This window comes from Psittacula echo, assembly GCF_963264785.1.
Source record: "Psittacula echo genome assembly, chromosome: 2".
NCBI classification, from domain to species: Eukaryota; Metazoa; Chordata; class Aves; order Psittaciformes; family Psittacidae; genus Psittacula; species Psittacula echo.
Window position 1 is genome coordinate 37501149 of NC_137737.1, and position 13128 is coordinate 37514276.

Consider the following 13128-nt stretch of genomic DNA (forward strand, 5'->3'; position numbering starts at 1 on the left):
TTTTGGGGTTGGTTTTTTTTTTAAATTGACCTTTAATATTTCAAAAAAAGGGCAGAAGCCCTATTTAGAAGAAATATCTCTTAGTAGGTCATCTTTAATAAAAGCACAAGATGATTTTTCTCCTTCATCTCACGGTGTATCACACCAAATGACAGCATTTATTTCCTTTGGGATGGCAGAAATAAAGTAAATGGAATAGAATGAGGACACATGATAGATACTGTCTAACATTTGTCTTTTTTTTTTTGTAAGAAATAGAACTACTAACACACAACCAATCCTTCAGTCAATTGATAAAGAGATTTTTTCTGGCCTAAATGAATTTATTTGTATTTTATGGTAGTACAAGCAGATTCTATACTACTTCATTAAAACACCTGAAACAGAAAAGGGATTAAAAAAAATAATTCCTTTCAATAGCATACCATAAAACAGCCACGTGCCTCTGTTTCTGTTAGGATTATCTGACAGAACACTTCATTAAACAACTTCTTAATATATTGGTGCAAATAAATTGTTCAATGTTTCTGTAAAACATAGATTTTAATACCCTATTTGATAAGTAGTGTAAACAAGGTATCTTTCATTGCTTCATTCATGTCCTACTATTTCATAATGAAACTTTAATAATAAAGAACTAAACTAAATAGGAAGTGATTACGTATTTGAAGAATTTTAGTGTCATACTGAGTTCTGCTCAAATCAGATGACTTAAAAGGAAAATTTGATTACCATATAATTGAAAAAAGTAGGAATTAGATGGGGCATTACAGAAACATTGCAGTAACAATCACAGACTTTGAAGTCCAAAGGCCTGTAAAGTATCAAATGAGTCCCATTGTTTGAACTGTTGACTGCAGTCAACAGAATAAGAATATTTTTGGGTCATGTTCAAGAAGTGAAAGGTTTTCCAGTAGGATACTTGTCTATCAGCCCATGGTGGCACAGGGAGCAGTGGCTTCCATGGCCACAGCACCCCTGACAAAAGGGAAACAGGGCACAGGGTCAGTCATTTCCTACCAGATTTGCATTTGCTAATTGGTGCTTCAAGATATGAAAACCTAATTTTTGTGCATGTTTTGGAAGAGGAAAAAAATTTCACCATATAGTGGGGATCATTACACTAATACAGCTGGGAAGAGAATTGGAGCAATGTGTGCGAAGCCTTTCAAATCAAAGTACGGAATCTGGTTTCTTTGTGGTTTCTTCAAGGAAACAAACTTTCTGCACTAAGATGACACAATTGTCTGTAAAAGAGGTTTTACTCACTAGCAGGCCCCAATCAAAAGAAAACAATTACATTAAAGACTACCCATGACATAGAGAGTCTGTTGAAAGAAGCCAGTTTCCAGCCACTGAGTGAGGAAATGTGGGAACACCCATCTTGAATCTTACTAGCAAAATGCATTAAAAAATGCTACATAAATCTCACACAACCACAGAAACAAATGGCTGTAGACTTCATAGGTAGCACCTTATGTCTGTAATAGATACTGCAAAGAAAGCAAACAAGTCCATTGCTTTGATGCAAGACTTTGTGTGCACAAGTTGAGAATGGTTATTTGCCAGGTAAAATGTTCCATATGTTAACAACATATTGGTTTAATACTGCCCGTTGGTTCAGTCTCTGAACTAAAAACACATTTCTTAAGTAGAATGACTACCCTGCATAGAAGAGGGCTGAATAACCTATTCCTCATGTAATGATCCCAGAGAATTAAAAAACGTGAGTTTGTGCACTGTTGGTTATTCAGCCATCCATTCGGTTATCCAGTTCCCCATGGAAAGCCTAACAGTTCCTACTACCTTCATTCGCTGTATCTTCATTCATAGCTCCATGCATCACTTGACTTCTTGTCTAAAAAAGGGGACTCAAATTCATCTCGCTGCTTAGCTGAGCAAAGTATTTGAGCCCCAAGCTAAAAGGCCTGCAGCACTTCCTCTGTTTCTGTAAGTGCTATTTTTAATGCACACATACAGAAGGTCATGATGCCAAAGGAGTTCTCAAGGAGAAAGTAAAAAAACAGGGCTGAGCAGCTGGACAACAGAGGGAGAGGGATATCAAGGGAACTGTATCAGTAGGAAGGCTGCTGACTCATGGAGGAGATGCCCTATAAAGGACAGCACAGAATATACCAGCTATTTACATTTCTGGTCATGCATTTTCCTGTTTACTACCTTCTTCACATCTTACTCTGACTAGTATTCATATGGAACAATTTGTAAGACAGCAGTAATGTTGTAGCCACATTGGTCTGAGAATCTGACAGAAAGTAAGAAAGAGAAGATCATTAATTTCTATTCGACCAACTTTTATGGCTGTTGTTTGCTTTTGTAAAAACAAATCCTATTCTAGCTTGGTTTAAAGCATAAATAAATAAATAGTTGAAAAGGTCAATGGTTTGTTTTGTATTATTTACAGAAGCGACAGCATCCAATCCAAACATTCAAGTAAAACCTCTGGTGTCCAAACTAGTCATCAAATGGTTTGGGTTGAAAGGAACCTTAAAGATCATCTAGTTCCAACCCCCCTTCCATGGGCAGGGACAGCTGGTCACTAGACCAGGTTGCTCCAAGCCCCATCAAACCTGGCCTTGAACACTTCAGGGATGGGGCAGCCACAGCTTCTCTGGGCAACCTGTTCCAGTGCCTCACCACTAATTCCATTTCAACAGTAAATCCAAAAACTACACTTTGACTGTCACAGTCACCTTGCAGAGGCTAAATCAAAAATACAATTAATTTTTCTTTTAAAATCCTTCATAATGGCTAGAGCTCATGTGATTGTTAAAGTTACTGCCACTTGGAGATACTCAGCACTTTGAGGATAAATTCATAGGCACTGAAACATGTTAAGCAATGGGATTCTTTTCCTAGTTTAAGCTATATTACTTTAAAGAAAATGCTAAAAATAGCACATGATTGATCTGTACATATGAGGTATGTCTGTATATGTGTGTGTAAGATAGATAGCTCCTAAGTGATCTGGTAATTTAAGGAGTATCATCAAGAAAGTAAAACATTATAGCAATAGAATGATAATATCTCTTCAGACTAATTAATCATTTTCTTCCTACACACACTCGCAAATACACAGTAGTACATTTCCTGTAATTATTTCTGTGTCAAAAAAATCAGACCACAGAAAGGCAATTTATCCTCAGTGCTGATAGATGTTTAAATTATTCTACTATCACAGAATCACAGAATGTTTGAAGTTGGGAGGCACATACGGGGGTCATCCAGTCAATCTCCCTGCTCAAGCAAGGTCAAGCAAGGTCACCCAGAGCACAAAGATTGTGGTGCTATAAACCTACAGATATTGCTTCCAGTGAATGCAATTACCTAAAGGCAATAAAATATTCTTTACCACATCCACTGAGAGAAAAACAAAGGACTGACCTTTTCAGAAGCTTTGTTTAATGGGCTAGGAAAGTATCTTACCAGGGGATGCACAGATTTTGTATACATACATAAATGTTTTCCAATGCTATATTTCTTAGAAGTCATGAACCTTAAGTGGTGTTTCAGAAATATCAGGGAATTCTCCTGCAGGTGATTAGAACTATCATAGTGACACACTTGGAAATAACAGATGAATGAAACAAATTACCTTTTTTATTCTCATTTTAACCAGAATGCCAATTAAGCATTTGCCAGCATTTCACAGACATCACTTAAACTTTCCATATCCCCATCCAACTTAAGTTAGTAGCCAACTTGTGATGATTTCAACACCCTTTACTAGCAGCTGATACAAAATCAACGAAAAACCTAATGACAATAATAGAGCAACAATCATAATGGAAATTTCTTAACCTGAAACTAAGTAACAGTATTAAAAATGGAATGTAATGGAATCCTCAAAAGCAATTTAACCTTTCCAAAGGGAGACTTAAACACAACAGAATATTAAACAGAAAAAACAGGACTGCAAATTCAACAATAGTAATAGTGATGATAAAATACAATCAAAGAACATAGTACATATTTACTAAACAGCCAATTCTAAGCTTGGAAGAAGAAAGTTTTTTAAAAAATAAAATTAAAAAAGGGGGTGGGAAAAAAAAAAGGAATAAAAGGAAAGAAAAATCTTGGGAACTACATAAAGCAGTGTATCAATTAGAAATGGGAAAACTATGCTGCCTTTATATGTGATACTGCCAAAATGCTAAGTCTACAATTCAGCAAGGATGGTGATAAACAAGGGAGGTTGATGAAAAGGCACAGAAATCATTAAAGATGCCATTTTATCAAAGATCTAGGAGCTGAACCTATTCAATATAACAAAAAGAAGGTTGATGTGCTATACATATCGAAGTGAGAGAAAAACTTGAAGTGAGAGGAAAACTCGAAGTGAGAGGAAAACTCAATGCTACAGGGTTTTTCCAGTCTAAAACTAATGTTCAAACATTTATTATTGAGGGTAATTATCTATTCAAACAATTTATATTTCAACAGATTCTTCATTCTTCATTTGTTTGTACAAAATATGTTAGCAAAGCATGCTAACACAAATGGAGGTGCAGAGCAATTGCCTCCCAGAGAACAAAATCAGCCTCTGAAATTAAGCAACAATATCAGGGAGAAAGTGTTTATTAAGTCTGGTTTGCAGTTATGACCATACTAATATTTCCATCACAGACTGGGAGAAGGAAAGAATGATTTTGCAAAATGGGCTTGCGAAAGAACAATCCTGTTGGGTGGGCAGGGGCTCTGATCACAAAGCACATGATAAGCACCACTTAATTCAAAAATAGTGCAGAACATGATTCAGTACCTCATTCAGAAGACCTGAACCCAGTCTATATCCTGCTACCTGAAAATTGGTACTAAATGTCACAATTAAATTTCAGAGCACCCTCATATGGTGCAAAAAAAAAGGCATTATTTTAAGTAAGAATCAATTACCAAATTGATTGCACCCAAGTGGGGCTCCTCAGCCTACATGCACAGAGCATGAATAAGGAAAGTGAACAGAGTTTGAATTCCCTTGATTCAAATAAATTCCAGCTGCTACTGAAAACTACTGGGACTCTGTGCAGCCAAGGCATCCATTAAAATAGCTAGTAAGGGATTGAGCTGGATTTTAGGGAGACCCAAAACAGCTGAAAGGAATAGCTGCTTCTCCTCAGGTTTGATCTGACCATCACTTACCACATGCAGTTACCCAAACAGTTATTGGGAGGCATTAGGAGGGTAACGAAGATCATAAAGCACGGACAGGTCCTCTCACACCCAGCACCACAATGCAGCAGGTCACATCACATCACGTGGAGCCCCTCAACCACACACTCATCCTGTGGGTGACCAGGAAGAGTGCAAAGCTCACAGGGGCAACACGGAATGAAGTCTCACAAGGAATTACAATAGTCACAAATGGCGTAACTGCACCTTTTAAACCATGCCAGGGAGCTAATCCTTTTGAAATCCACACAGCCAATTTAGAGCAAATTTAGGAATGTGTTTTCCATTTACAGCTTGCATGACACATTGATATTAGTGTTGGAGACCATTTGCCAAAAGAAATTACAGGCAAAGTTTCAGCAGTTTGTCTCACGAAAAAGCTGGCATTTGTCTGTCAAGCTGCCTTTTATTTTGTTTCTGTTTCCAGGATTTTTTGATGAAGTTTATGGTCTGATTCTGTAAGGTTTGCAAAACTCTTGTTAAAAGACATTACTAATAAACATTCCCACAAGGCATGAGGAATGTCTGTATCTTCCTCAGCAGAAGCTGCAAAAACCATTCAGTGGCAAGGCAAAATAATTAATTCCTGGTGTGCCAAGAACTTTCCAGTATCATTAACCAGAAATAATTTAAATTAAGACTGAAATAAACAAAATATCTATCAATATTTTCTGAAGAAGCTTCTTCGGTTTTGCCTACCTTTTGATAAACTGAGAGACAAGGGCATTTATATTCCACATCGTGAATAGACTGATTGCAATTTATAAAAATTGCCTCATTTGAAATCTTTCAGCCTTCTGAACACATTTGATCATCATGACCACCAATTTATACACAGTACTGACGCTCCTATGGGACACAGTCAGGTGCCCAACAGGAACAGAAGATGTGTAGGCTTCATAAAGGGGTAGGGTTTCTGAGCACATCTTGCCCAGCCTACTACCTCTTTATGGATTATTTTTCACTAACATGAGAGGAATTAAATTTGGTTTACAAGAAGAGAAAGCAAGTGGTGATTATGCTCCATCCTAGTGACTAACTGTCACCAGGAAGGACAGAGCAGTCCTGGAGTGCTGAATATAAGCGTGAGATCCGTATTTATCCACTTCCCCATCACCACAAACCCGAGGATCTCACTCAGGCTATCAACGTGTTCACTCTCACACAAAAAGGCCATGATCAGGGAGGGCTCTTCTTGTTACAACATGATGAGCCAGGGCACACACAGGTGCCCAGATGCTCCAGGGAGCTTTCTGAAGGTCAAGAGTCCCCTCGCCAGGGTACCTGGTGCCCACACTGCACCTCAGAAGTGAGCACAACTCAGACTCAGGTTCAGGAAACCCCCTCTGCTCGTCTCCATGACAGGAGGCACCAGAGCCCTCATACAGAGGATGATGCTGCAGCCAGGAAGGGCCTCGATCATCCTTCTTGCCTGTTGTGGCTACCACTAAGCAAATCAAGCTTAGGCACCGCAGGCCAGACAGTTCCCAGGTTTGGCAATGCCAAAGGCAGCATTAACAAAGACGGCCACAGAAAACAGCTAAATTAGATGCAGTTCTGAACACATAAGGATACTGAGGCAATGGATTCATAAGCACACCAATGCAACTAAGGCAACTCCTAACCTTTGCCTAAGGTATTGAACCTTTTAAAAACACAACTGATTCAATCCGAAAGCTCCTCTGTAAATACATCAGCCAGCTGAACAGACAAAAAAAAAGTTTAAAAAGAAACATTCTCTCTTAAAAAAAGCTCATTGTAGAGACACTATGGCAACTCAGGGGGAAAAGGAAGAGAGAAAGACAATGAAGTATGTAGAGAAAATACCACCATCACTGAAAAAATAAAACTACACTGTAGTTATAACAGCTTATTATTATTTTTTATTCTCATTCAAGGTAATGTTTCAGTGTATGTCACATCTGTATTTAATGTGAACAAATGTGCATTCAAACCTGGTTGAGATCCAGTATGAGCAAGAAGAAACCACGCAGATTTCAATGTTAAATTAAACTGCCACACTATAACACCAGTTGGAAAATTTTGTTTTCCTTCCTCTCATCTGCATCCAGGACTGGCACAATGCTCCCTTTCTGGGCCTCAGTTTTCCTGATGTCTGAAATGTCAATGTAAGCTCTGCTTTTTCATTTCCATGCCCACCTCCTGTATCTTCCCAGCTTGTTCCATTACAGAGATCAGTCTTTGGCTGTGGGCCACCATTCTGAGAGATGAGAGAGGAAGGGACTGGGAATGGGAAGTTGCTTCAACTAACACTCAGACTCAATAACAAATTCTCCTTTGGCGAAGAGGTAAAACAGAGGGTATCAGGCAGTGAGGGAAGAGAGACAAGCAGGAGACCACAAACATTTCTGCCAGCCTCAACTGCCAGAGTACAAAAAATTGTCAAGAAAAAGTTTGCAAGAAAAACAAGGAAGTTGGATGTATTTACAGGAATAGAGAAGGTAATGTCCATACAGAAAGCAGTAAAGGAAGAAAAACTATTTGCAGACAGACATTAGTGGCACATTTTAGTTTCTGATTTTTTAAAGCTCTCTGTTTGCTACTATCACTTTAATTTTGAAATTTTGCCCTCTATAAATTGGGGAACCATACAGAAGAACGAACACTTCTGCTGTGGCTGACCACCACTGACATTGTAACTAGAGATGATCAGATGCGCAAGCCGTACTACACCAATCTTTAAACGACATGAAGACTGCAAGAACAGAGATTGACAAAGGCAGGGACAGCCTCTCCTTTCTGATAACCTATGTACTTTAGGTTATTCACCCCTGTCCCCCAATACCTTCCTTAACATTCCTCAAATGCGCATTAAGCGTAAGAGCTAATTTTACCACAGGGACCTGCTTCAGCATGCTTTTGATATTAGCAGAGGTTAAGCTGATATTTTTTACAGAGGAAAACTAGAATCTTAGACCTTGATCCTTATAAGAATTCAACCACTTTTCAATATAAAGCTACTGTGGGCTAAATTTGCAAACCACTTCTCAAAAAAAAAAAATAGTGCTTTTCTCTCACGATCCTTAGAACATACATATAGAATGTAACACAGAGAATAAGAATTGCAAGAGAAGAAATATATATATATATATACACACAGACTTCTGAATGAAATAGATTTGTTCACAAGAATAATAATTATGAACACGTTTTAAATGTTGCTCTGGCATACTTGGCCCTTTTTTTACGTATGAACTGCAAATGCTATTACAGAGGTAGTTTAAATGCTGATTTAAATATCATGATAGAAGTCAAACATCTTAATTTCCTTGAAGCCTTCTTGTTTTCATTTTGCAGAATTTGTGATAGGACTTTTTGCACATTATAAAAAGCACAGCTCCTCAAGAAAAGTGCATATTTAAGTTGGATTCTGGCACTTTTTAAGAACAGTAAGGATATATTTTTACAGTCTTATTCATATAAATACTGATTTAATATCATTAAAGACAACCAAAAAAATGACATGAAAATAGGATACATCTCAAAACAAAATAGATTCTAAACATATGTATGCGATTATGTGCATAAGTACATGTGCATAAACAAAAAAATTCAGAAATACAGAGAACTGTTGCAGCTCATAAAAACACATCCTTAACTTGTCTTTTCATATGCCATTGCTAAATGTATTTACTTTTACTAAGATGACCTGAAATTCATACTGTAAGGACAATCCAGATCTTTCAGAAACTAATTGTGGCCACACCATTAATCTGTCACCCAAAGTATCATAGAATCACAGAGCAGTTGGGGTTGGAAGGAACCTGAAAGATCATCCAGTTTCAACCCCCTGCCATGGTCAGGGACACCTCCCACTATATGGGGTTTCTCAAAGCCCCATCAAGCCTGGCTGTAAAAACAGGGTTTGCAACCTATTCTCAGTAAGGTCTAAGTAGGTATAAAAATTGCTTTTTCCAACAGACCTTTCAACGTTGTGGATTTGGTGCTTTTTAGCAGGAAATTCTTTCTCTAGGATTCTCTTAAAAATGCATTTGTTATAAAATCATACTCCTAAACCAAACTCTTTCTCTCTCCTTCCAGCAGCACAGTGTCTCTGGCATCTGTAACTAGTAAGGATTCATTTGTGGTTTTTAACTCATCTCCATGCACATAAAGAAATCACCACTGCTTAGAATGTGCATACAAGTGAAAAAAAAATGAAATTTGAGTGGCTTCCATTGCAATTTGCATGGTTCATCTTTATGGCAGAAATTCTTGTGGCAATTGAACACAACTCTTATGCTGAAGCACGCAACATTGTGTTCAATTGTTGGGAGTGGAATTACTTAAAGCATTTCTATTTACTTTATTATTTATTCTCTTTTCACTTCAGAGCAGAAAAGCAAAGCAACTCCTATTTTAAATAGCTGTGCTAAGATGCAACTTCAAAAACTGAAAGCCACATATCAGATTTCACTTTACTATTGTTCAGACTTCCCTCGTAGACCTAAGTTCACAGTGTGCTTCCCCCTTACAGTGCTTCTCTGTTCTCAAAAGACTGTAAACACGTCCAGAGAAACATCATTCCCAACTATTAATCTCATCCTTTTTTGAGGATTAGCTGTCTTGCAATTGTTGTATCTCCAGTACTTGACACTTGGTTTTTAAAATGCTAACAGCTACCAGTTTTCAGCAAATCTATCCTTCAATATACATGGAGGCTCTAAGTGAGTATAGTGATTTGCCTTTATGGTTAACTGAAAGATGGCAAATGAAGTTATAATACTAAAATGTTACCTACACTACAATAGCTACTAAGTAGTAACAATGGAAATACAAAAACCTACAATGATGCATGAGAAAATAACAAAAGAACTTAAAATACACTACTACAGATGAACTCAATACCTAGAAATAGTATTTGTGCTATAATACAGCCTCTAAAGCCTCCGCTGAAAAATGACATTTCACTGGCACCAGGTCTTGAAAAAACACAGAGTACGATGCAATCATTACTTACTGGTTTAGCGTCACATCTAGGATGAAAGATGATCCAAAAGCATCAACTTGGAAGCTGGCTCGAGCAATGTGGGTAGACTGCAATATTGAAAAGACTAGAATTAGTATTTAGCCACAGCAAAACATACTGTACAGGTTTGTGAATGCACATATTAAATATATTTACTGAGTAACTATGCCGTTAACCAATAAAATTGTACTGAAATGGACAAAGCCATCTATGATGACAAATAAAAGATCTGTTTTCTGAATTTACAAGGCTAATTCAAGAATTCCAAACACCACAACCTATGGCTGGCAGTAACCCCTCTCTTAACCTGTCCACACCATAGGAAATGGCTTTCTCTACTTCCACCTTGGGCAAAACCTTGAGCAAAGGACAGTGGAAGTCTCCTACTGGCTAACGCGTTACTCGTTCCCTATCCTGTCTTTGGATACAGACCAGTGGAGAATAGTTGAGACATTATTGGTTTGGTCAGACTAGGATACACTCACAAATCTCACTGACATTACCTGAAAGAAGCTGTGCATTCAGATAGACTCTCATTTAAGCCCATAAAGCAAGGCAATAGCAATAGGATAAAATCTGATTAGTTGCATTTTATATAAAGCTCTGACTCACCACCCTGTAACCCATTTCCTCCAAAAGGCTCCCAAAACTCCAGCCCCCTTAGCAGTCACTAAATCCAAAGAAAACTGGGGGCTAGAGAAACATCTCTTTCTTCCTTTCTTTGTTCCTTCCTTTGCCATATATTTTCCCTGAATTAATTGCATTCATTCAGTCCTATAGAGGACAAACACAGGAATACTTTGTAAGTCAGGATCTGCAAAAACTAGAGTATTTATTGTAGTAGTAGTGGAAGAAAATACCAAGCTATCCAACAGAAATGCAACAGTTGTTCTAGAACTGAAAACTCACAAGAATGGAACAGCCACGTTATTTACCTAATTAATAAGAAAAGCTACTTTCAGACATTTTGGGGCAGTTTCAACTTTGTTCTCATTTTCCTTTCATTGAAATCTGCACATTAAGATTTGAAGCATGTAGACAGAGGAATCTAAGAGGAAACACTGAAGAACCACTTTAAACTACACTTCTCTAAATAAATACCAAACAGAATAGTACAACTCTAACAAATGGTTTATTGAAAACTCTGGGAAACACAGGACAGGATAGGATAATGTGAATCATCAAATTCACTCTCTCTAAAACTACTGGCAGGCTTTCAATAGGCATTAAATCCAGAAGAGTTGAGAATACCAGTTTCCCTGGAAAAGAACAGCAACAAAGAAACGGAAAGTTGAGAGAAACATGTCTTTTTTATTACATTTTTAGCTGCACTACAGCAGAATTTTCTTTTATGTCTGCATATATAAGCGCAAATACTAATAAATCAAAAAGACCACAGCCATGAATACATGTTTACAAACAGTTGATTCCTTTAGGGAAAAAAAATAGACAGCTTCTCTTAATAGAGGATGCTCAGGCTGAGTGCCCTTTATAAAAATGCCGTTCAATGAATGTGCATCCAAAATGGCATGACGAGAAATTCCACATATTTAGATTATTACAGTTTAGAAGGACACAGTATTAACAGGAAAGCTTCTTAGAAGGCCTCTCAGTAGATACAATTCAGTCAGATATCCTTTTAGCTACTCCCATTACATCTAACCTGCTTTGTAACCCAGGCCACAGGTCTTCACTAAGTGGTTCCTGTAATTTCTGAATTATTTAAAAGCATCTCTTTAAACAAATGCATAATCAAAAGCCCAGTTTCTATTAAAAAAAAAAGAAATCTTATTACAAAAAAAGGCAGCTAGTCCCACCAGTCCAAAATGACCCATGACACAGCCAAGCTGGTATCTGCAATGACAGACAGCCACAGCACATATGGCCACCCACAGTTAGTACCATCATTTAGATGTTTCTGGACTGCAGCAGCTAGCACAACCAGAAATACAGCAAAAACAACCATCAACAAATTATCACGTTAGCATTGGCATTTCTTTTCCAACTCTCAGGCTCAGTTTGCTTTGAAAGGTGTTAAAATTCCATTGTCTCTTGCTAGAAATATGAATTTTTAGGCTGCTGCTCATAAACAGGATATGACAGGCCAAGATGCAGTAAGGTACAACGGGCCAATGCCGGTTTTGCCATTCCCTTGTTCCACTGCAGCACATTTACTAACCTTAACTAACCTTCAGTTACCTTTCTGCACTGCAACAACCATTTTCTGATCAAAGGAGTAATGGCAGCCCATTTGTTCACTTTTCAACATTATATTATTAAATGCAAAGAACATTCTACAGCGTTTTATTATTTCTGCTTGTTAACACAGCCACATATGCCATCATTTAGATCTCTGTACACAGTACAACCAAGTCTCCTATATGACCACATGCTGGTATCAAAAAAGAATTTGTCAGTGAGGAAGAATATAAAAAGCCTGACTTAAATTTCTAGAAGGACATATACTAAAGATAGCATTTGTCATTAAAATGTATTCACCTCATTCACTGTGAGAGCAAAAATGATGAGAGTTTTTTGGTTTGGTTTTTAACTGCTAGGTATATTGCATCTTATTGATTTGGTCTGGGAAATCTCCTCCCTTGAACGTCTCTAAGATAAACATTTACGAGGCTAATGCATTTCTGAGGTGACCCTGGACCACAGTTATTCCCTGACAGAAGCTGTTAATGTGGATTTAAGGAGAAAAATACTATTAATACATTAAGATGAAAAACTTTACACAGATGTAACCACCCCCAAGACAAGCAGTGTAAACCCAAGAAACCTACCATTAAATTTAAACTCAAGTGCAATCAAGAGCATCTCAAGTGTATGTCAAACCTACTGAGATACCATGACACACATTTTGAATAGCGAGACAAACTCAGTTCTTTCCAGAAATTACAGCCCTTCCTTCAATCCTAATGTTTGGTTGCAAAACACTGCAACAC

General features: G+C 37.6%; 1 protein-coding gene across 1 annotated transcript in view; it reads right to left on the minus strand.

Annotated features, from left to right (window-relative positions):
- The window catches only part of ADAM22 (ADAM metallopeptidase domain 22), a gene marked incomplete at both ends in the record, with an annotated part of 132212 nt that overhangs the window by 100799 nt on the left and 18285 nt on the right, over positions 1–13128 (minus strand). The window contains one exon of the mRNA XM_080611025.1: positions 10169–10245. Within this exon, the coding sequence (XP_080467151.1) occupies positions 10169–10245 (77 nt within the window). The remainder of the gene's footprint in view (positions 1–10168; positions 10246–13128) is intronic.